Source organism: Orcinus orca, chromosome 2 (genome assembly GCF_937001465.1).
Source record: "Orcinus orca chromosome 2, mOrcOrc1.1, whole genome shotgun sequence".
NCBI classification, from domain to species: Eukaryota; Metazoa; Chordata; class Mammalia; order Artiodactyla; family Delphinidae; genus Orcinus; species Orcinus orca.
In genome coordinates, this window is record NC_064560.1 from 125,736,974 (window position 1) to 125,762,589 (window position 25,616).

The window sequence follows — 25,616 nt, forward strand, 5'->3', positions numbered from 1 at the left end:
GGGAGAGGCCACAACAGTGAGGGGCCCGTGTACCGCAAAAAATAAAAAAATAATCTCTCTACTTTGGTGTATATTTCAAATTTTTCATAATAGAAAACAGTGTGAGGAAGAATGGCTAGATCTATCTTTTTGATAAAGAACTACCTTCAAGATATATTGTTGGAGGAAAAAAGCAACAGTACAGAAGAGTAGGTATGGAATACATACAGTAAGTGGTAGTGGAATTAGAGTGCTCATGAAAGTAAAGAATATTTCTGGAAAGATACACAAAAATAGTAACAGAGGTTACCTCTGGAGAAAAGACCTGGGGGACTGTGAGGTCTCCATTGCCAACACTGGTATTACCAATGTTGTGGGCTTAATTGTATCCCCTCAAATTCTTATGTTGAAATCCTAACCCCTGGTACCTCAGAATGTGACTGTATTTGAAGACAGGGCCTTTAAAGAGGTGATTAAGTTAGGGTGGGCACTGATTCAACTGGATTTGTGTCCTTAAAAGAGGAGGGAATTTGGACACACGCAAAGACACCAAGGATATACGCACTGAGGAAAGACCATGTGCGGACACAGTGAGAAGGTAGCCCTCTGCAAGCCAAGGAGAGAGGTCTCAGAGGTAACCAGACCTGCTGACCTCTTTATCTTGGACTTCTAGCCTTTAGAACTGTGAGAAAATAAATTTCTGTTGTTTAAGCTACCCAATCTGTGGTATTTTGTATTGGCAACCCTAGGATATTAATACACCACTTTTGAAATTTTTTTAATCTTTGTATTTCTTGTATCACAAAGATTTGCCTTCAGTTTGTGTTTTATTTAACAAACACCTTATTTAACCCTTTGTTTATTTAACAAACACATATATAACTCTTACTATGCTCTCTTACCTAAACACTGTTCTATGTGCTTTATAAACATTTACATTTAAGCCTCCTAACAACCCTACTTGGTAGATATTACTATCTGCATTTTAGAGATGAGGAAATTGAGACACCAAGAGGTTAAGTAAACTTGCCTGAAGTGACAATGTTAGTGAACAGTAGCGTTAAGATGAGAACCCAAGAAATCTTGCTCCAGTCTGTGGTCTTAACCACTATGCTGTTTAGAGAATTTTGTTGTTGTTGCACATGCATAATTTTTTAAAAATATATATTTATTAATTTTTGGCTGCATTGGGTCTTCGTTGCTGCGCACGGGCTTTCTCTAGTTGCGGCGAGCAGGGACTACTCTTTGGGCTTCTCATTGTGGTGGCTTCTCTTGTTGCAGAGCACAGGCTCTAGGCACGTGGGCTTCAGTAGTTGTGGCACTCGGGCTCAGTAGTTGTGGCTCGCGGGCTCTAGAGCGCAAGCTCAGCAGTTGTGGCACACAGGCTTAGTTGCTCCACCGCATGTGGGATCTTCCCAGACCAAGGATCGAACCCATGTCCCCTGCATTGGCAGGCGGATTCTCAACCACTGCACCACCAGGGAAGTCCCATGCATAATTTTTATACAGTTAAATGTATCGATCTTTCCCTTTATGACTTCTGAATTTTAATACTCTCCTTAGAAAGATCTACCTGATTTTACAATTATTTAAAAAAAAACTTATCCATGTTTTATAAAGGTTCATGATTTCGATTTTTGCATTTAGACCCTTGATTAAACTAGAAATTGTTTTTGTTAAAGAGTAATGCAAGAAATCCAATTTTATTTATTTCTTCCTAAATGTGTAGCCAGTTGTCCTAACTTAATTTATTAAATAATCTTTCTTTCCATTGATTTTATTTTTTTATTTTTTATTTATTTATTTATTTTGGCTGCACCACACGGCTTGCAGATCTTAGTTCCCAGACCAGGGATTGAACCTGGGCCCTCGGAAGTGACAGTGCAGAGTCCTAACCACTGGACCACCAGGGAATTCCCTCCACTGATAAATGGCCTTTTAACTCATATACTAACTTCTCGTAACAACTATTTGAATCCTCTTCTAGACTCTATTATCTTTTACTAATCTCTTATTTCTTCTCTAATTTTAAACTCTTAGTAATTATTATTTCATAATGTACTCTAATGTCTGTTAAATCTAGCTTTTGCCTCATTCTCCTTTTCAAAAATGTCTTGGCTATTCTCACATGTAAACATACCCCAGAAGAACCGAAGTCTCAGTTTATCAAGGTATTGAATGCATATTAAGGAAGAGGGGATATAAAAAAATAAATAAATAAAATAAAATTCAAATCAAAAGAAAAAAAGTTAGAGGGGAGACATTTATAAAGTACTGATAGCTAGTGAGGCACCTGAGGTTTGTTTAGTCCAAACCTCCATTTTTCAAATAAAGAATTTACACATAGCTAAGTAACCTGGCCAGGCCCATTAGAGCTACTTAGAAGTACCACGGGTCTCCTGAATCATTAACAACACATTCTTTCCATGGTTGGAAACTAGAGCCAAAGATGGTACCATAAGGCAACAGAGATAGAGGACTAAAGTTCTTCTGGTCCAGCTTGTTTTATTCTCTTCCCAATGTTTCTCATCTTCAAAAGGTAGCAAAAACATTGTACCTTAAACACCCCAGTTCTCAGCACCAAAACCCTGAAGTTTTGGCAAGAATTGAAAACCCTGAAGTTTTGAAAGAAGTAAGGCAAAAGGGGGATAGCTGGACAGTTCTAAGAGAAACCAAAGTATTGCCATACCCAAAACAACAATCTTGCAGCATAATTTCATATTTGCTTAGTCTTTGAAACACTGGAATTTGAGAAAATGAATATTGCTTTTTTATAGTAATATGCTTTTTGCCTAAAAAAAATTCAAATTTAAAAGACATGACCATGACCAGATCTTGCCTCTTCTACTTTTTAGGACTACCTCTGGTTTAGAAAAACTGGTGAAATGTGCATAGGCTTATCGTCTCTCAGTATCTACTCTTGGTCTGTCTGTCAGAAGTAAAACATGATTTTTCTCAGTAAGTTCTTCAGGGCTCCTTTTACCTGAATGCTGCTTTCTTCATCTTCCCGGGGTGATTGTGCAGGCATGACTTCCACATCTGAATTATCAGATGAGGTATTACGCTTTCTCTTCTTACCCACCACAGGAGTGATGGTGCTAAAAAGGAAAAACCAAATTCAGTTACAGTGAAGGCAAGGAAAATTTAGGAGTAAGAAAATATAATTAATCTAAACCATCACGTACAAAGTCTCCAGGCATAAGTGTCTAGATCTGCAGTCTGTGGGACACACAGCTATTGAGCAGCGTGTTTGAAAAAAGAAGACATTAGGGTTTCTAAAATACCAGCTGACCTTTACACCAGATCTGACAAATCTCTGTTACCACTGTATTCACAAATACCTGAAGAAAGGTAGAATAACACAGCAGAATGAATTCTTGACTAAGAATTACAAGGCCTTGTTTTAGTTCCAGTTCTGTCACTAGCTGGGCATTAGTTTCGTAAGTAGCAAACACTGATGATAACATCTGGCCTGACAGCTGTTGAGGATCAAGTAAGATACCAGATATGAAACTTGCTTTTTAAAGCTGAAAAATCCTGTACAGATATGAAGCATTATTATAATTACACCACAAAGCCTGAAGAATCTCAAGGAGTGGAAGCTAGAGAGAAAGGAGTGAAGCTACAAGACACGGAAGAAATTCTTGTCAATTGTGACAAGAATTATGTGGCAAGCCATGGTTCGGTCAAGACTGCTTAAGGCTGACAGTGGCTGCTGAAATCTCCCCAGTTCACAGATGAAATGAAAGAACAGGGCAGCTATGTCTACAGCAGCTCTCTTTTACTGGTGTGGGTGGTAGGAGGCTAGTGAGAAGTCTTCCACACAATGGTGATACAAAATCGGGAAGAATATAGAAAAACACAGGCACAGCTTTTAAATGTAACCCCTAACACAAGACTGGCTATCTTTCCCGTGCCTTGGTGTTCACTTGGGACAGAGAAAAGAAAGGCCTTATTATCTTCTAATGATAGAGAGATCACCTTGAGCTTTGTAGCTGCTGAATACAACACGAATTTTAAAATGTATGCACTATCCTCAAATGTCCCGTCAAAAGAGCAAAGGGTGGTACTTACTTTAGCTTACTCTTGCCCTTGGTTTTGGAGGTACCAGATGTTTTGCTCTTCTTTGGCTTTTCTTCCTTGAGCCTCTCCCCACTGCTCTTCTTCCTGCGTTTCTTTTCACCTTCCTCCTCAGGCCGAACGCTAGGCAACTCATCCTCATTCAGGACTCGAGGTATGTTCTGTTCGCCCCGGGCACGGGCCCTAGCAATGGCCTCCGCTACAATCCGATTTGCTTTCTCTTGCTTCTTCTGGTGCTCCAGCCTACGGTTTTCCTCGATTCCCGTCTTGCCCCCCGTATGAGGAGCAGAGCTTGCTGGTGAGGACAGAGCTGCCACTTCACTGGCACTTAGAACTTTAACTACGGAGAGCCCAGAAGAGGCCCCTTGGGAAGAGCCGGCCTACAGAAATAAAGACACTAAAATTTCAACATGCTTGTAGCTGAAAAACCTGAATAAAACAACTCTGAAGCAGGTAGGCTAGAAACGTCAGTTCTCTAATTCCTCAAGAACCAGACTCACACCAAGTCTTACTGAACCTAGAGACACATTCCCCCGCCCCCCCCAAAAAAAAGTGTTTTTTGGTGGGATGCAGATGAGAAAAGGCAAGAACTGTGCCAAATTAACCTTCAATATACTTAAGCCATGCTCCTAATGTCAATACTCATCTCCATAATTCCAGAAAATTTTCAAACAATACAACCAACACTGGTCTCTAGGCTAAAGGTAAAAAAAATTCAAATTCTACTCTTGGCCTACCTTCATCTCCCTGGGGGTGAGAGGAAGGACAATCACTTGGCCTCTTTAAGGCTATTTCTTTATGTTTCAAATGAGAGGATATTTCCAGTCATATTCATTTCACAAGAACATTAAGAAAAGATTGTAAATGAAACGGTTCAAAGACAAATACCAGACAAATCATCTCTGATCCCAAACTCAATAATAACCCTCAAATCTTTTCATGATGTAATTACAACAAGGTTTCCACAGGTGAAGGAACTAAAAGTCTGCATGTCACTTCAGAGGTATGAACCTAGACTGGCCCCACGTTCAACAGTGTGTGACTGCCGAGGGGAACAGCCAGGGACTAAGGGATGTGCTTCCCTTCTTTACTATGGAAGTCTCACCTGGGGCTGCAGCACCACCTTGAGCGGTACTGAAAGTCTCTGTCCCGGGCCCTGCCCTGGTCCCATTATCTGAGCCTGCTGCACAGAGGAAAGAGCCACTGGCTGGGCTGAGGATGGCTGCTGGGGCTGTGGCTGCGACGACGGAGGCTGCGGTACAATCTGGATCTTCTGCTGTGGCGGCTGCACCTGCAGCTGGATAGTCACTACTTTGGCCGGCTGCCCCTGGGCATTCTTGGCTTGCGTCAGGGCTGCCAGCTGGTTGCCCTGTAACACTATCTTGCCTGGCAGACTCCCCAGCACGACGTGCCGGTGTCCTTGGGGACCTCCAGACTGTGGCTGCTGGAGGACCAGCGTGATGCGTTTCGATTCACCCTAGAGTGAAGAAAGGAAATTGCAAGAGAGGTAGAACATTAAAGAATGGCAGACCCCTTAACGTTTACACCAGTTTTCCTCATTCTAGAGTTACAACAGCTGAGGGTCAGAAAGCACAGTATAATTCCTTCTGTTCATCCTCCTGTCTTTCCTGATAAGATCTTTTCTATATAACCTCTGCCCAGCGGGTATCAAGCCTGTTCTTGAAAAACTGTTGGGAGGCTCGCTCTATTTCTATGGCAGTCATTCCATTTTCTGGAAATCTATTAGAACAAAGTCTATACTGAACTGAAATCCACCTCCTTATAGCTTCTCTCCACCAATGCTACTTATCTTAATACTGTCTTCCCCTCCCCCCAAACTCTTCTGGCCCTTGATTCAGAGACTAGAGCCTCTATTTTCTTATACTAGAAACTAGCCTTTTCACTGGGCAAAGTCAGAGGAGGACAATCTTAGTAATAAGAACAGGGGAGAGATACACATAGCTTCCGTAAGTCTTGCAAAAAATAAATGTAGTTTTCCAAAAATGATTCTTGTTCCCATTGCATCCTATATTACTCATATAACTTTATATCATACATTATTATGAGTTCTTGTTTAAGGTCTGTTTTTCCTGGCAGACTGTGAGCTCTGTAAGGACAGGGACTGTGTCTATCTTGTTCAGCACCAGCTAGGCACAGTGTGAATATGTAGTAAGAGCTCAAAAAAATACATTAACACTAACTGCTTCCACCTAGTAAGTGATAAATACAATGCTGTCAATACTAACTGATAAAAAGTAAAGATGGAATTTAAACAGGATTTCCTAGAGACAGCTCTCCTGTGCTTGCTCTCACACAGTTGCTGGGCCCTCTACTAAACCAAAATTCACCTCCCCCTTTCACTCAAGTCACCTGGGTAGGTGTAGAGGTCAGTGTAACTGCAGGCTTCAGTGGGGGCCCTGTGGCCCCAGGGTTTCCAGCAGGAGCTGAACCCTTAACTGGCTGTAGGACCAGCTGCTTTACTGGTCGGCTGGGCTGGACAATGCGCTGAACAGTAGCCTGGTTCCCAGGGACCTTGGCGGCCAACACTGTATTACCAGAGACAATGGAAACACCAGGTCGAAGGGGAGTGCCGGTTAGCACTTTGGTAAAAGTGACTTTTCCACCATTGGCTGTGCCAGCCACGAGGGGCTGAGCTGTGCTGGTGATACCTTGGGCCTGAATTTGTGCCACATGGGCACCAGTGACTGAGGAGCTGGGTGGGGCCTTAAGGATAACAATCTTAGGGGCTGACTGAGGTGGCTGCCCTCCAGCACTACTGGAGGGAACAGCTGTGGCAGAGACACCCATGAAAGGATTCCCTTGGCTCAGGATCTCCTGGCTCTTGGAGACCTGCAAAAGTCCTGACGTTGGCGTCGGTGTCTGTAAGACAGGTGGGGCTGGCTGCTCTTGGCTGACGGGCTGAGTGGTATAATCATGCAAGGTTAAAGATTCTGGAGCTGGAGCTGTCGATTCTTTGGGAAGTTCTGTGGGGGCTGTTTCCTCTGGTGGGGGGACCAAGTCACTTGCTGATGAATTCCCCACATCACCACCTCCACCATCCTGGTTCATCTGATCCAAGGAGTCCAGAGAGCTTGGCAGTCCAAGGGCTTCCTCAATAGGGTCTTGTGTAACCTGATTGAAGCTGTCATCAGTAAGAGAGTCCAGGCCAAATAAATTTGGGTCATCAAACAGATCCATGATGGGGTCTGCCATCTTGGGAAAGCAATGGGGGTTACTTCCCCAAGGTTTAGGGAGGGAAGGGGAGGGGGGGTAATGGCTCTCCCCTCCCCTCCCCTATTAAGAAAAAAATGTACACAATGGAAGAGGACTACTCTTCAGGTAAAGAGGCAAGAAACAAGTGCATGTCAGATTGTCCTGACCTTCATGGAGCAAGATGGCTAGGTCTTCAGAGGAAGATGGTGGAACTCCTGTTGTAGGAAGACAAATGACAAATAAGCAAAGTAGGTGACCTCAGGGAAAATTTCTAGCCTTAATATCAAATAGCATCAAAATAATAAGAGAAGAGGGAAATGTGAGGTAATCTGAGGACAGAGACACAGCGGAAAGAACATCCACATTTCTGCTTTAAAACTAAAACTAAAAAAGAAAAAAGAAACAATCCAACGCCCTTTTGGGGCTCTTACACACTTTGAAGCTTCTGTCTGTCAAGATCATTCGGCTATCTCTGTCCATTTCTTTTAATAATTATCATTCTTAGGTAGAGATGAGGAAATTTAACATTCATTCACCTTCTATTTCAGGTTCGTAAGTTGACAGAACTTAACAATATACCAGCAATACTTCAGTGAATATAGCTAAAGGCTTCTGGATATACTGTATTTTGTAAGTTTCCCTTGTATTTTAGATACTTTTACTTACTACTGGCAAAAATAACCACCTTTAACCAAGCTTATAGTATAATCTTACCCAGGAAGTTTCACAAACTTCATTCTACCTAACCTATCAATGAATCGATACGTAGTGTTTCTGTTATGACGTCCCCTCCCCACTTTCTCATATTTAAGATCAAAAACTTCCTTTGCAAGAGATTCAAAGAATTCTACAATTTCATTCTAGTTTATATTCCCAACTTTCAGTTTCATCACTTCCTATGCTCTCATCACTTCCCATATATACCCTACATTCCAGTCCAACTAGAAAATACAGTTCCCTTAATGACATTCCTATCTGCATGACTTTGCCTATTATGCTGTAGTTTCTTCCTGGAACATCCCCACCACGCTCCTCCCAAACTTCTCTTCCAGCTAAAATTTCTGACACCCTCAAAGGTCTTCTACTCCACAAGGTGAGCCCTGAACCTCCATAAGGTGAGCAATTTTTGATGACTTGGTCCGTTCACCTTCTTTAAATATCCACCGTGTTGTCTGCACCTTATTTAAAGCATTTATATTTAACATTTTATTAAAATGGTAAGTTTCTTGTCCATTTCCTCTGAAGGCCCAAAAGGTTCTTTTGTGCAAATTATAAAAAGCTGCCTACTCAAGATACTTGTTTGCCATCTGCTGGAAAACTGTCATACTAAACATATTATCTATGATGATAGTGAACACCTGCAATGCACACCTTGCACAACCCTGCATGGTGGCCCAGCTCCTCTTTCCCCGAGAAAGAAGAGTTTCTGAATGGTGGGGACCACGTCTTATTCATCTGTGGATCCCTAAAGAACCAGAAGAATATCACATACACAATAGCTACTCAAAAAAAATTTAATGAATTAAAGTATTTGCTTGCAGTGTCTGGAATGAACCATTCAGTCCTTAGAGAAACTAACTGTTATTCCCTGATTCCAAGATGAGACAGCAGAATACTTCCTATCTTGAAAAACTGTCCTACAAATAACTGAAATTATGTTTACTAAGTCCACATCTGGGGCTTTAAGTTCATAAAATGCTGGGAAAAGGAAAAACTAAGACAAGGAATTATAAGTACATCACCACCTAACTAAACTATATGAAAGTGTAGTATCTGCTCTTTGTATATGATATCAATATTTGTCAATCCAGAAAAGCCTTGCTTGATAACACCATTTCTCCTAACTTTTAGAAGATATCAGAGGAGAAATTTGTCAGTGACACAGTACAGACTTGACTGAAGAAGGCTCTTCCACACAACCCCCAAACTTTTTTTCCCCTTTCCTTAACCCATTCCAGTTATCCTTGTAAAACAATATAATGTGGGTAAGTAGCCCAGAAAATCAGACATAGATAAGAGACTCATCAGTAGTTGGCACATCAGTCAAAATTACAAAGCATACATGGCATCTCCACCAATGTTAAACAAGATCTTCCTAGCTTCAGTAATTGTATACCCTTCACATCTCAACCAGGGTCCGTATCACTTCCCACTCCTGGTTAAACTATTCCACTAGCTCATTCCAGCCTCTCCTATCTAACACCTGCCCCAAAGTAACTCAAAATGGTGATCTGAAGAGTTATGGATAGGACTTCCCTGGTGGCACAGTGGTTAAGAATCCGCCTGCCGATGCAGGGGACACGGGTGCGAGCCCTGGTCCGGGAAGATTCCACATGCTGTGGAGCAACTAAGCCCATGTGCCACAATTACTGAGCCTGTGCTCTAGAGCCCGTGAGCCACAACCACTGAACCCGTGTGCCACAACTATTGAAGCCCACACACCTAGAGCCCGTGCTCCGCAACAAGAGAAGCCACCGCAATGAAGAGTAGCCCCCGCTCGCCACAACTAGAGAATAGCCTGCATGCAGCAACGAAGACCCAATGCAGCCATAAATAAATAATTTTTTAAAGTTATGGGTATTTCTTAATTTAATGAAAATCTACTCAATAATTTTATCGATTTTCTCAACACTACCATCAGCTGTTTTCTAGTTATGCCCTACTTTGCCACCTATTATCTTTCACCTCCTATTCACTGTCAGAGAAGTTACACTAAATATCTAACAGTTAAGTGTCACAAAAAAACTACAGTGAGGGCTTCCCTGGTGGCGCAGTGGTTGAGAGTCCACCTGCCGATGCAGGGGACACGGGTTCGTGCCCCGGTCCGGGAGGATCCTACATGCCGCGGAGCGGCTGGGTCCGTGAGCCATGGCCGCTGAGCCTGTGCTCAGCAACGGGAGAGGCCACAACAGTGAGAAGCCTGCGTACCGCAAAAAAATAAAAACTAAAAATATAAAAACTACAGTGAAAGTTTGCACTAACTAAAAGTTTATGCTGATAATAGTTTATAACCTGCCTTTTCTTCCATGGGGTATTTTGTCCTTTCCAGGACTCCTTGCTATTTATTCACCCAAATGCTCTTCATTCCCTCCCTCCACAACAGCCCAACGTCAGAGAGAGAGAGAGAGAGAGATCTCATTTTTTAATGGGAGAAACGAGGCTAATAGCTTCTGAAATATTTCCTTACTTCCATATGACTCAAGTATAAGTTTTTAAAGGTCAATGCACTTATCATTTATCTCCCTTCCCAATTTTTGGGCCAAATTTCTGCTTCTCCTGGATCAGTCGGGGCCCAATAATTTAAAAACCTCACCACTGACTTAATGCCACAGCATCAAGTCACACTACTTCTCAGTCCCATCCCATCAACTCACCTCTACTGACCTAACTCATATTGTACAATTTTTTTAATCCTAGTCTCCAGCTTCTTTTTTAACTCACATCTTTAAGTTGTCCTTGACTCTCAAAAGAATAAACCTTCTCCAAACATATCTCCAACTTTCTTCACCCCTCCTTCTGTTCCTACCTATGGGTTATCCTGGCTATACCCATGTCTGGCCTACTCTACCAAGTTCATCTACCCCATGGTAGATGAGCTTGGTAGAATTCTCTTTCCATGGTTCAAACCCTGGTAATAAAAATAAACAGATGTTGGACTTCCCTGGTGGCACAATGGTTAAGAATCCCCCTGCCAATGTAGGGGACACGGGTTCGAGCCCTGGTCCGGGAAGATACCACATGCCACGGAACAACTGAGCCGGTGCGCCACAACTACTGAGTCTGCACTCTAGAGCCCGTGAGCCAGAACTACTGAAGCCCGTGTGCCTAAAGCATGTGCTCCGGAACAAGAGAAGCCACCTCAACGTGAAGTAGTCCCTGCTCACTGCAACTACAGAAAGCCTGCGTGCAGCAACGAAGACCCAATGCAGCCAAATATAAATAAATAAATAAATTTATTAAATAAATAGATGTTAAGCACTCAAATATACAAAACCTTTAATATATCCCTAAATAAAGCAACTGCCTAGATAAAGAAATCATAGCAAACTTTAATCATATTGAGAATGAAAGGCCAGTCTTCACCTACCACTGCCCCAAAGAGGAACATATGTATATGCTCAAAAGGAAAGACAGAGAGCTTGATGGTTGCACTTAATCACTTTCCATAATTCCAAACTAATGAGTAGACTAACGACAGAAAATCTTGGGGGGGAGGGAGGGAGAGGGGGAGAAGTAGAACTAACTAGTAAGTTAAGGTTAAAATCCAAGGCCACCCATCTAAAACTTCCAAATAACAAGCCAGAGGAATTCTTTATATAAAGCCCTTCATCTCATCGTCTTCTTTAAGGAGAAACTACTTCCTTCCCTTGAAATAAATATAAACTGATTTTTTTTGCAGCTTTATCATCTTTAATGTAGTTCTTCTGGGTTTTCTTAGAAACCTAGAGTCCCAACTCTCCTGTTCTTATTTTAACGTGTCTCCCTACCCTTGCCCATTTCAATAACAACTTGTGGGTCCAATCATAAAAGACTTAGTTTTAATTCTACTCTATACTTTTCCATCTCAATCTCCCCATACCTTTCAACAAAGCAGTGATTCTCAACTGGGAGATGGAAGGTATGCAAAGTTTGAAAATGTGCATTCGGTGTTATAATTTTATATTTGTCAAATGGAAAAGGAACACATCTCATTGTTTAGGTTATTTATATTCAATAAAACTGGACAACATGGGTAGGGGTGGGGGGCAGAAAAAGAAGTATGCCTGGTTTGGAAGGATTATCGACATCTCTGTGATGGGGTAAGATTTCTTATGGTCTCTCAAAAGGGAGTTTATCATATTGTTTATGACGGATGAGAAACACTGCAACAGAAATTAGTCCAGCTGTCTAAGACATAAAATTATATAAACTGAACTACAGACATCCATTCTCCCTTACAGATTTCTCTGTACTATCCATCCTCTTAGAAGATAACAGATGAATGCCATATTGACAAAAACTGATCTTTTCTGGGGGGTTAATATGCACTTTTAGAAAGTAGCAGCCATGCCCACTTAACCTCTAACTGCTCAAAGAACAAACTATTTTACTTCAAAGTATTAATCTTGTTATTGGAAACTATCCTTTCAAGAGGATCAGCATAGGCAGGCAGGCAGACATAAACACGATATGGAAACAAGATGGGTAGAAGCAGTTTGAAGAAACCCCTTGAAAATAAAATAAATCAGAAGGCTTAAAATGAAACTCACCAACATAATTTTAAAAGAGGAGGATTTAAAAACTGTATCATGGAGACATTTGTGAAACCCAAAGGGTCTCAAATCTTATAAAGAAATGGGAAATAAACATCCAAGGTGAACAGAATCACAATTTAGGGTCAGCAAAGGATCAGGATGGAGGGACACAGACCATAAGAAATAGAGCTATTAACTTGGAGCCACTCAGGAGATTCTCCTCACGAAGGTCGAGATCCTAGGCCATTTTCTCTATCTTCATTCTCAATTCCAAATGTGTGGCTACTCTGTTTTTGTTTTCCCAATTACAGAAAAAAGCACTCAAACCTCAATCAGGAGTATGGACATTTGGGGCAAACATGGCTGGTAAAGTGAGTCCTTCTGAATAAACAGGGAAAGCAAAATAGGCAACTATGAATGCTAAAAGCATGTTCGTATGTTAAAGGGGTAAAGGAGAAACTACAGAAATTATATGTACTCATGTGGAAGGGAAGGGGCAAGGTAAGGAAGTGCGGGGTTGACGGAGAGGGAGACGCGACTGGGGGCGGGGGTGGCGGGGACCCGGGTACAGTACCTGCTCATACTGCCAGGGCTGGTGCCAGTAAGGCCCACACAGCAGAGGAGGGCGATGTCGGGCAACTGGAGCCCCCAAAATGGAGGTGAGGTACATGCTCTTGAGGGAGTGAGCTAGCGGGGTGCCCTCCAGGGTGGGGATGGCCAAGACGGGAAGATGCGGGGTGGGGGGGTGTGGATGCCCGGGTGGGAGCAATGTGAGGGTGGAAGCTACAGGCGGGAAGGCCCGACTAGCCCTTAAGTAGAAAAAGAGCTGTGCCTCACCCCAGCAAGGTAAGAGAGGTGCCTTTACCTGCAGCGGCCGTGGGGGGCCGGTTCGCCCCTCTCGCTGTCTCTCCAGCACCAGTTCCCCCTCCTCCAGCGCAGCCTAACTTCATGCTCCTGCCCGCCCCGCGTCTTCATTGGCTAAACTTCACTGCCACTCACCACAGGGGCAAACACGCGAAACAGCGCAGTGGGCGGGACTAGGCAGAGCTTCCCCCTCCCCCGCCACCGCGGGGTTAGGTTGAGAGCGCACGGAGAGGCCTATCCGGTTTCCAGGGCCGAAGCGAAGCCTGCAGCTTGCTTGAAAAAAAAAAAGGAGCCTGGCCAGCAGAACCGTCTCAAGCTGCGGGAAACTAGTCCTGGCGATTAAATTCCCCCACCACCTACACTGTTTTCTGCACACCAAAGAGCGTAAACTCAGGAGGGAGGGTTCCACACTAGGCCAACTCCGCCTCCCTCTGAATCCCCTGCCTTCTAGCAGCACTGTCAACTCCTCTGCTGTAGTGACTGCACCTTCTCCCACGACCCATTAAAAGGGGCCAAATCTTCCGTCCATCATGGGAGTGAGTCAGCCCAATTGCTGGAACATGGGGCCTTTTACTCTTAAAAGATAAAGCGCTCTCTCTGCCACAAGCCAAACTGCATTCTTGATAGCAATGAAAAACAGCCATGAGACGTGTAGAGGAAACTCTTAAGTAGCTCTGAAGTTCAGTCTTGCTAAAGTGTAAATCACAAAGAAGAAATCAGAGGGAGATAAGATTGAAGGTATAGGTAAGGGCCAGACCCTTCAAGGAAAAAGCCTTGAACGCCATGTTAAAGCATTTTCTTCTAGTGGATGAGGAGCCACTGAAACATGGAACGACATAATCAGAAATGCATTTTAGTTGGCTAACTCTTGCTGTTTGATAGAGAATAGATTTGGGGGCTGATGTAACAGAGGACACAGAAGTAGTCAGGGGGCTGCTGTGGTAGTCCAGAAAAGAGTTGTATTGTGGATGCTTGCTGATTTTTTTTCCTGCTTCCCCCTTCCTATATTGGGAGAATAGCACAAGGTTAAAAGTCTTCAATGGAAGAATGGATCTTAATCCCCACTATAGAGCTGGGATGGGTGGGTGGGGGTACTGAAATGAGGGGCAGAGTCCCATCTCCTCTTCCTGTCGGAGAAGAAGTACGCACATGACCTAGCCTAGTCTAAGTGGACGCTGCTGTGGAAAACCTTGACTTTGCAGTGGTAATACAAAGATCCAGAACCAACCAGTTAGACAATATTCAGCAATGTCAGACACTGGAATTCTGCAGCATCATAGACTGTTCAGTGCCAAGATCCTGGCCACGTTCTCCATGTTTCCAACTTCCCTTGGTTTCAGATCATTTTCTAAATCAGATTCTCTAGCATTCCCACTGATTTTGTGAGCCATACAATATCCTTCGAATATGTTCCCCTTCTGCTTAAGTTAGCCAAAAGATGATTTCTGTTGTTTGCAACCAACAAGATGATTAGAGCCTGAATCATAGCAATGTGGTTCAAAAGGTAATGATGGGAAGGAAAGGCCAGAGCGGAATAATACTTAGGGGATAAAAATGGGTAAAACCTAGAGTTTACAGGGAAAGATGAGTTCAGCCATGTTTAGTCTGAGTTACCTATAGCATGTTAAGTAGTGATATTCAATAAAAGGTTGGATTATAAATATAAAAGTTGCCTTGGTGACAGAGTTATCAGTATCAAAATAGTAGTTTTAAGAGTGGAGATTACCCAGGTAATTACTCTGGGTAATCAGAGCTAGTATATGAAACACTGCACCAATACTGTTGGGGAGACAACAGAGAATGTGAGGGGTCTGTGAAGAACTGGATGTCCATTCCAAAGAGAGCAGCTGCTATTCAGCTCTAGTTAAGTGTTGCCATATGGAAACACACATCCAAGATTGAAAGAGAACTTCAGGTTTTTCAAAAGCCAGAAATACAGAGTTTTATGTAAATCTTCTGGGTTTTAAATGCAGACAACTAATTTTTTTTAATGTTTTAAACACTATGCGTTAGAAAAAACACTTAGCTGGAAACCCCCAAGTTTGAGATTTTCGGTGTAGGATGAAAAAAGCTAAAGAGGAACCCAAGAGAACATCAGGATTTAAGAATCAGAATAAGCCACACCTACTAAGCAGGTAGAGAAGGCAAAGCTAGAGAAGCAGAGAGTGCAATATCACCGAAGCAAAGACAGTAGAGTATTGCTGAGGGAAAGAGCGATCAATTGCATTGAACAAAGCAAAAATGTCCAATAATATAAGAACTTTAAAATATCTATTGGATTTAATGCATCTCTACTTTTCACTGTCAAGCTAAGAGTAACCAGTCCCATATGAGCTTTCATAGTACATTTGTTAAGTACTCTTTGGGGATAATTATCTTCTACGTCGTATTTTAGTTATATTTGTATGTGGAGGTATGATGAGCTTAAAGTCAGAGGGATCTGGGTTCAAATTTCTGTCCCACTAAGTAAATAAACCTTTCTGAGTCTAGTTCATTCCTCTGTACATAGGGGGCTCAAATTACAGGGCCATTAGTGAGGATTAATGAAACATCTTGCACACTTCTTGGTATGTAACCACTATTTCTAGGAGGTACTCAATGAATGTTGCTGGATAGACTATTTAGAAAAAACTTTTTCCCAGTGTCTCTACCTACCTTGGAGATGCTAGGCAGCCTTAGAGGGAATCACCACCCACATGAATGGCCTTCAAAATAATTCATTAATTTCAGCAGGCTAATATCTATTGAGTTTGAATATGCACTGTAGCCCTTGCTTCCTCTACATTAAATCTAATTTAGAGCAAACAGGAATAACTATATTTATTTTTATTTTTTTTGCAGTACGCAGGCCTGTCACTGTTGCAGCCTCTCCCGTTGCGGAGCACAGGCTCTGGACACGCAGGCTCAGCGGCCATGGCTCACGGGCCCAGCCGCTCCACGGCATGTGGGATTTTCCCGGACCGGGGCACGAACCCGCGTCCCCTGCATCGGCAGGCGGACTCTCAACCACTGTGCCACCAGGGAAGCCCCAAGAATAACTATACTTTAGATTCTAGCGTCTAAAGATCATGTTCAACTAACCGGCTTCAGTCAGTCTAACCTGCTATAGATGTTCTAAGTCACTAGCATCCAACTTTGAGTCGTGAGAGACCTAAATTAAAACTCTCAGGGCGCCAAGGAAGGGTCATAAAGATTTCAGAAACACCCCTGCCGCCCAAACACTTTTTTCGAACGGCTTCCAGGATACCACATTTTTCTGATTTTCATTCTACCTCTCTGGCCAATTCTCCTTTGCTATTCTTCTCCTCTACCAGCCTTTAATTGTTGAAGTTCACCAAGCTTTGGTCCTAGGCCTTCTTTTTTTTTCATTCTATACTTTCTTTTCAAGAATGTCTAATTCACGTACAAGGTCTCAATTCATTATTTTCTTCAACAAACTATCTATATACTTACGTCTCTCATTTATATCTCTGGGCAAGACGTCTGAACTCCAGGCCTGTTTATTCACTTGCTTACCCAATAGCTCTTCCTGGTAGTCTCTCCAGTCTCCCTGGCTGACCCACTCGTCCAACTCTCCCTATAAGAGGCTTATTACCTCAAGGAGACTGATTCCTTGGTAGTCTCCTCCATCCACACCACCACGCGCGCACATGCACAGAGGATAATCATCCTCCAGCATCTCCTATTCAGTCATGACTGTAGAGACCAGAAACTCTCTTCCTTACCACCCCTATCCAATATTTTAAAATCCTACCTTTACCTCCTAAACATCCCTCAAATCCATCCACTTCTGCCCCTACTACCATTCTGGATCAATTTACCATCCTCACTTCCCTGGACTATTGCAATCGCCTTCTAACTGGTTCCCCATCGATTTTGCCTATTTAATTCTTACTTATCCTTCAAAGCTCATTTCAACATCGTCATTTCAAAGAAAAGCTTTCCCTGAGCTCCCAGACAAAAAACAGCCAAACTTGTTGAATGTACATTACGTACCTGGCCCTCTTCTAAACAATGAAAATGCATCAGCAGTTTCAATTTTCTTAAACTTGAAATAACTATATTTTACAGATGAGGAAACTGAGGCACAGAAAGATAAGCAATTTGCCCAACATTCCACGGCTAATGAAAAGTGGTGCCAGATTCAAATTTAGGCAATGTGGCTTCTGAAGTCACATTCTTTTTTTTTTTTTGCGGTACGCGAGGGCCTCTCCCTGTTGTGGCCTCTCCCGTTGCGGAGCACAGGCTCCGGACGCACAGGCTCAGCGGCCATGGCTCACGGGCCCAGCCGCTCCGCGGCATGTGGGATCCTCCCGGACCGGGGCACGAACCCGTATCCCCTGCATCGGCAGGCGGACTCTCAACCACTGCGCCACCAGGGAAGCCCTGAAGTCACACTCTTAACCACCCAACTATACTATGGTGTAGACTACATGCCCCTATTACAAATTCTCTTGTAACATCCATAATTTCTCTTTTGTAGTAGCCTGAATAACATTATATAATTCATTGTTTGATATCCATCCTCCTCCACCCCCATATTAGAATGCAAGTTGCACAAGGGCAAGGCCTGTGTATGACTTATTACAATATTTCCTTGGCTTATCAGGTGGTAAAAGGCACTCAGTGTACTTCTGTGAAGGAATGCATTTTCAACTTCCAGCCAAAGGTGTGTGGTAGTGGGGCTGTGGAGGGGTAATGCGGAGCTATCTGACCAAAACCAAGGGCTTCTCCAGACTGCTGAGATAGTAAACAGGCAGTGGCACATTTCCTACCAGAAACATTCAGAAGAGGCATCACAACATCTTAAGCATCTTCACTTTTTAGGACCTGTAGTAGACACAGCTTTCAGGTATAGTAAAAGAAGCTGCATCCAATACACATAAAAGACTATTTTCTATAGTGTGGTAATTACTATTGAAAGCAATGAAATTTTAGTTATCTCCTTTAGGCTTGGGACCATAAAGCCTCAGTGGTGACCAATTTGAAACTATGGCAAGAAGTGAATGGATGAAACCATACCCATATGACTCAAAAATAGGGCATGGATTCACTCTTAAGTCAGCCTCATTGTAGATTTTTTTCCAGTAAAACTCTGGAGTTTTGGTCTAAGTCTGAAGACAGAATGTAAGAACCTAAATTTTAACGATCACTGGGGTCAAGTTAGACTGGATCTGGAGAAGTTCCTCTTCACTGGCACATGTTCACCAAGGTGAAAATAACAGTCTAGGTTCTAGATGAGGAATATCTAACTGGATTAATATATCTACCTTGTGTGACACCACTTTTGGACATCCAGCGTAAATAATGATATACATAATTTTTTTTTACTGAGGTAATACTGGTTTATAATGTTACATAAATTTCATGTGTACAACATTATTTTTCTACTTCTGTATACACTACAGCGTGCTCACCACCACAAAGTTACTTTCCATCCATTGCCATACAGTTGATCCCCTTTGCCCATTTTGCCCTCCCGCCATAATATATATATTTTAGGTAACAGAGTCCTGTTCCTCTTTATGCTCTCCCACACCACCCTCGCATGCCCTACTTTAATTGGGCCAAGTATACATATATTTTTTCAGCCTAACAGAAAAATATAAATATTTACTTATTTTTTTTGGGGGGGGGGCATGCTGCATGGCTTGCACAATGTTCCCCGACCAGGGATTGAACCTGGGCCGCAGCAGTGAAAACCGGGAATCCTAACCACTAGGCCACTAGGGAACTCTTAATTATTTATGAGGGATTGTTTTCACTGCAACATTTATGCTAAAAAATGTATGTGTGGCTGGGGGGAGAAACACTGTTATTATCACACTTGTGCCTCTAGGCACAAAAAGTGACTCAGCGACATGGGACTGATGAAAATTCAGTTGGCTAGTTTGACTTGCATTGGCTAAAAAACTGAGTTATTTGCAAGACTGACAAAGTGATTTTCCTCTGTAGAGCTTGAAATATTTCACATAATCTTATCTTCAAAATAACTAAGTTAAATAAAAGAAACTATTCCTTTTTTTTTTTTTCCTTTTAACAGACAGAAATACAAAGACAAAAAGAAATTTTACATTCTCAAGGTTCTACAACTGCTAAAGACATAGCTTTAACAGGCTATGGAATGCCTACTCGCCTAATGTTGTGGTCAAAGACAGTTCTCCTCCAGGGGTCAGCACTGAATTTCTAAATGTAGCGAGACAATAATGAATGAGGCTTTGAAGTCTGACAGATCAGAGTCCTACTCCTGGTTAAATGATCTAACCTCATTGTCTTATTTTTTCTCTTCTGTAAAATGAAAGTAACATCACATACATTTCCAGGGTTATTGTGAAGATTAAAAGATAATGTACAATGTTTGGCACACAGTAGGCAAATAAAAAGTTTATTATTCCCTGTACAATAATTTAAAAACAGTACCACTAAAGGTTTCTCTCAAAGCAAAATTACTCCTTAGAGGTTTGGCTGAGCTGATCTGCTAAGCAGAATGGTGGGATACTAAAATAGATGCAAAAGTTTCATAATTAGAATAGCAGGACTGCTGGGCAGGATCAAAGGACTAGTACTACTGTGCTGAGAAAGCAGTATAACCCTTTAACCTCAAAACCACGGAACAGACTTCAACCAGCACGGTGGCTAGGCCAACAGGCAGGTAATTCAATTAATCATTTTTTGTGTTTGTATGAACGATGCCAGTGTCTGAATACTCCATTAACTTCACAATGCCTGCCTGTGGGAACTTACAGTTCTCCAAATGACTAGGCTGTCCCTTGGTAGCTCACATGCCCAGACCCAGGTACCTCAACTTTTGACTCCCATGACTTTCAGGAAAGCAGTGAATGGAAGTGACCACTACCCATATATATTTAATTCCTCAAGGAAAAGATCCCCCCAACAGGACGCATACCTGAAAAACAGGCAGAAGCACTACACTTTATAGAAGAACTAATGTGTAAATAAACAAAGAATGACTGGGTACTGAGTGGAAGCAATGAAGAATAAAACACTGGGGACTTCCCTGGTGGCGCAGTGGTTAAGAATCCACCTGCCGGGCTTCCCTGGTGGCGCAGTGGTTGAGAGTCCGCCTGCCGATGCAGGGGACACGGGTTCGTGCCCCGCTCCGGGAAGATCCCACATGCCGCAGAGCGGCTGGGCCCGTGAGCCATGGCCACTGAGCCTGTGCGTCCAGAGCCTGTGCTCCACAACGGGAGAGGCCACAGCAGTGAGAGGCCCAAGTACCGCAAAAAAAAAAAAAAGAATCCGCCTGCCAATGCAGGGAACACGGGTTCAAGCCCTGGTCCGGGAACATCCCACATGCTGCGGAGCAACTAAGTTCGTGCGCCACAACTACTGAAGCCCGCGTGCCTAGAGCCCGTGCTCCGCAACAAGAGAAGCCACCGCAATGAGAAGCCCGCGCACCGCAGCGAAGAGTAGCCCCCACTCAGTGCAACCAGAGAAAGCCCACACGCAGCAACGAAGACCCAACGCAGCCAAAAATAAATAAATTAATTAATTATTTTTTTTAAAAAAAGAATAAAACACTGAAAGTTCAGTGTTCATGCAACTTGGTAGCTCCTATTCAAAAATCCTGAAAAATCTTCCCAGTCATTCAGTTTATTTAGATGGATATATCCCTGATATACATCTGATACCTGTAATAAAACATGAAAATCATAGAATATGTGAAGTATGACTTTCATTGTCTATTACAAAACTGTATTATGATTTGGTTCTAAGTAGGCAGCCAAACTACTGAAATCACTGGTTTCTTCTAGAACCAAAGAGAAATTCCCATATTACTAATGGGACTGGGTACTTCAGAATACCCATGTCCCAAAGGAATAATCCCTAAAGATATAATGTATCCCCAAAGTATGCAGTAGAGGAAAAAAAGGAGGCAGGATATTCCAAAGGTTTCTCTAATGACCATGAGAGACAATTTAAGAAACCCCAAAGACATTACAGGTCTTGAATATCCTTCCTCTCAGGTGAAATTAAGAATTCAGTTAATACATATTCTTTCTCAGAGAGTTACTGATATAGTTTTAGGAGAACTACAAAACAAAACAAAAAGGTGTTGTTATTACAGAGTTACTAATTACTGGAATATTGGGACATTGCCTAAAGGATTAGAACTATCAGATTTAGGGTGCTGACATACAGTGGAGGAAAGAAGCACAGTTCTCTTATTATCTAGTAATTTCAGTAGTATGTCATTTAATTACTTTTTTAAAATGAAATAAAGTCTGAAAATACCAAATAAAAAGAAGCCATACACAATAAATTTCTCTGGAAATGTACTGAAGGAATAAAATCAGGAATGGTTCATTCTTTCAGTTACGAAGCCAATCTTTTCTTAAAAATTACACATAAGAGTAAGTAATGTTTAAAATCCTTGCTTTGATGTTGAAATATTTTTGTACTTTTATTTGAACATGTTCTGGGAACTCTTTTCAAACAAACTAGTGAGAATATACTTGGAAAGTCTGAATAGGAAGAGGCTAGAACATTGTCTAGGCTTCCTACACTGCTCTACTGCTTGGAATACATTCCTGGATTCATCCCTGCTGAAGGTGAATGCAAAGAAATTATCTATGCCAGTCTTTCTGTTTACGCTAGGCTTTTGATGATCATGTAATGTACATTTGTGGGTAGAAATTAAGTGCTTTATTTTTAAAAGTCTCCTGCTGCAATCCGAAAGCAAGAAGTAACACATTTTAAAGTTGAGCATTTTGCTTCATGCGTCATTCAACAACCAAGGGTCTAGTGAAGGATAGAAAGTGACCGGTGACAAAAGGGCAAAAGAAATGTTACCTATTGAAGAGCTTAATGAGAAATCTCAGAGACTACAAAGAGGTGGACTTATTTTGCAATACAGAGACAATGAAAATCTTCAAGACAATATGAATTAGTTTTTTAGGCAAAAAACAGAGCCAAATTACAACTTCATACACGTGTACACACAACACAAAACAGAGGTTAATGCTGGGGGAAGGTTATACAGGATAAAATTCAAAATGTAATAAATGGTTAAATAAACCTTTAGGCAACAGTAAATGGTTCATACAACGGCTTTGTTATATAGAAATACAACTGTTGGGACCTCCCTTGCAGTCCAGTGGTTAAGACTCCACGCTTCTACTGCAGGGGACGCGGGTTCAATCCCTGGTCGGGGAACTAAGATCTCACATGCCGCTCTGTGCGGTCCAAAAAAAACCCAAAAAACAAAAAACAGAAATACAACTGTTACTCGGGTATTAGGCACCAAAGGAAGTATACCTTGAAAATTAGGATCTCTGCATTCTTAAACGGCCTCAAGACAGATGCAAAAAGGGACAATGTAAGTGAATTAAAACAAAAGGCAAAGTGAACAAAATTGTAACAGAAGGATGAAAGGAAGAGCACCAACTCTGTGAGAAAGAGAATAAATAATTAATTAAAGAGCAGATACAAAAAGTTAAACTGAGTAAGATATGAAATGATAGTCTATCAATGGACTGAATGCTAAAAGTAAAATAGTAAATACTAAGTTGGTTACAGTAGTGCAAGGGTAGGTCGAGCAAAGACCTACAGATCAGGGGCTGGCTCGAATGCAACTCCAGAAGTGGAGTGACTTCTAGGGGTGAAGGTAGAGGGTCCAGAAAAATATTTGTCTTCTGTTTATCCTTCAGGTATTAGGCTAAACCTAAGCTCAGAAGATAGCTTAACGCTTGCAGGACTGTGGACAAACAATATCTTCAAAGCATTTAGTATTCATCTGAACATTGTGAAGATGTTACAGTCCTTCCACAGATGAGAATATCAAATCTCATTCTTTCAGTAAGCAAGCACAGTGCTTGACACCCACAAATTAATCTTAAGAAGTAGTTTTGCCCAGAAATACTGCACCCTTTCCAAAGGAGATGTGTAAAATGGTTTCTTTTAAAGACTAAGCCCCATCGTCATCCTACCTTACCTTCAAAAACTCAACTCTTCACATAAAATGGCAAATTTTTCTTGTTACAAGCAAAACTCTGAAGTGGTCGTTACCACAATACCAATGGGAGAGGCCACAACAGTGAGAGGCCCGCGCACCGCAAAAAAAAAAAAAAAGGCCACATGCACAATATAGATCACACAATGGGGAAGGTGACAACCGTGCCAGTACCCATGCACCGCTCCATCAAATCCCTTATCCCAATCCACTACTCTTTTACTACTGCAGTTTTTTTTGTTTGTTTGTTTGTTGTTGTTGTTTTGAGGTAAGCGGGCCTCTCACTGTTGTGGCCTCTCCCGTTGCGGAGCACAGGTTCCGGATGCGCAGGCTCAGCTGCCATGGCTCACGGGCCTAGCTGCTCCGTGGCATGTGGGATTTTCCCGGACAGGGCCACGAACCCGTGTCCGCTGCATCTGCAGGCGGACTCTAAACCACTGCGCCACCAGGGAAGCCCACTACTGCAGTTTTAAACCTTCCCCCAAGCCTGTCTTTACACACACAGCTACCCTCTCTTTGGCCAATGTCCTTCATCTTGCCTTGCAGACCCACTGGCATACCGCTCTTGCGACCTGACTTCTCAAATAAAAAATGTTGTTTTCCTTGTCATAATTTTTCTTTTCTTTTAAGGGGTGGGATAATCCAAAATACTTGGAATGAGAAGCTTCCCTTGTTCTGGCCCTAAGAGGCTGACCATAGTTTGTTCTGACAACTATTTGTTGATTAATAGAAAAGAAATTCCTAAGCAGAAGACGTTATCTAATGAACTAAGAGAGAACGTTATTCAAATCACAAACTCACCTTTTAGCACCTAAAGTGCCCCACACCAGATAGGACCTCACATGATTCTAAGGATAACCAGTTAGAGAATCCCCGACTGAACTGACAGGTTCAGAACAACATGAAGAGTAAACAATCTGTGGATGCTAATGTGATGGTAGGGTGTAGTAGACAGATAATGCAGCTCCTCTGGTGTTTGGGGCGCTCCACTATGTCTATTCTTTAAAAGAAAAAGACATCAAGTTCTAAGTCTTCGACTTCTGGTTCCCTGTGCTCATTGAAAAGAGATTGGCTCACTAAACATCTATACACCACTATTCACCTCTTCCTTGAAGACCTTAATCATTTAGGACTGACCCTTAAAAGGTAGGAGCTGCTGCATTTGCACAGCTGCTGCAATGGCAGGGAAATTTCCTGCGACACTAGAGCCAGGTAAATAAAGAAATTGCATTCGCTCCGAGGTAGGGGGAGGGGTCTTCTGGCACTGAAGAGTTTACATAATGCAACAGAAAACCAGTGAGCTCTGCAGACTTGTCAATGGAAATGCAAGGCTTGAGCTTCTCTCTTCCCACATCTCTGAACACGTCCAAAAGCCTGCTCTGCTCTCCCAAAGATCCACAGAAATTACACCTAAGAATGTAAAACAATCTGCACAGGCTCACCCCATGCTCTCTTACCCACCTTTATTGCTAAAATGCAAAAAAAAAAAAAAAAAAGAGGAAGAAAAAATCCCTAACCTCCCACTTCTGAGTCCAAAGTATGGAGTAACCAAACGGAGCCGGGGAGTTTTCCCTCCCCTGAAGGGGAAAAGAGAACAAGGAGCTGCCTCAAATCTACACGATACCCAGCAATGCAATGACAAGCCCTAAAAACTTCACAGGCGCCGGCGCAGCCCCGTTCGCGGCTCGGCCCGACTCGGGCCCCTCGGCCCGGCAGCCGCCCTCTCCCCCGGCCTCTCACAAAGGAGAATGGTTCAGTCCAGAGCATCACCCAGCACCTGATCCCTTACAACTGGGGGACGGGCAGAGGGCGGGGGCGCGAGGAGGAGAATGAGTTATGGAAGCCAATTCTAAGAGCCTCAGCTTTTGCAAAGACTCTTGGACCAGCACTGAGCGGCGGGCGTGAGCGGAAAGCCTACCTGAACAAGTCCTGATGCTTCCTTTCCAGCCAGCGTTTCAATTCACCCTTTCGGAGAACAAGGCGCCTTCCGGCGGAGCATGGCCAGCCCTCGGCTCAATCTAGCTTGCTAGTAGTCCATTCTCCCTCGCTCCGCCCAACTACGCTCCCACCCACCAATGGCAGGGCCTACGCCCCGCCTCTTCCAGCAGGGTAGTGTGAGTACTATCCAGGAAGTCTCTTGAGGGTGGGAGGGCCTAAAAGGCTGAGGCAACCACAAATATGCCTGATTGAAAATAAAATTTGGCGGTAGGTCGGCTCTGACGGCTCTCAGTTCACGGACTTTCAGATCTCTCGGCATCTTTTCTTGATCCCCG

General features: G+C 42.7%; 1 protein-coding gene and 1 non-coding gene across 8 annotated transcripts in view; both read right to left on the minus strand.

Moving 5' to 3' along the window:
- The window catches only part of CHD8 (chromodomain helicase DNA binding protein 8), a 56,645-nt gene extending 31,270 nt beyond the window's left edge, over window positions 1-25,375 (minus strand). For 2 of the 7 annotated variants that reach the window (XM_049705473.1, XM_033435953.2), the window contains exons 1-5: window positions 13,372-13,480; window positions 6,430-7,487; window positions 5,165-5,536; window positions 4,054-4,439; window positions 2,963-3,077 (exon numbers count right to left, since the gene is read on the minus strand). In XM_049705473.1, the coding sequence (XP_049561430.1) occupies window positions 2,963-3,077; window positions 4,054-4,439; window positions 5,165-5,536; window positions 6,430-7,272 (1,716 nt within the window). In that variant the 5' untranslated portion in view covers window positions 7,273-7,487; window positions 13,372-13,480. Of the gene's footprint in view, window positions 1-2,962; window positions 3,078-4,053; window positions 4,440-5,164; window positions 5,537-6,429; window positions 7,488-13,371; window positions 13,481-25,261 lie in introns of those variants that run through there. The other 5 variants (XM_033435952.2, XM_033435955.2, XM_049705472.1 and 2 more) reach the window with 5 other exon arrangements.
- Window positions 1,820-1,892, minus strand: TRNAD-GUC (transfer RNA aspartic acid (anticodon GUC)). The gene has a single exon. It is a non-coding gene; the product is annotated as a tRNA-Asp (tRNA).
- Window positions 25,376-25,616: the final 241 nt, after the last annotated feature.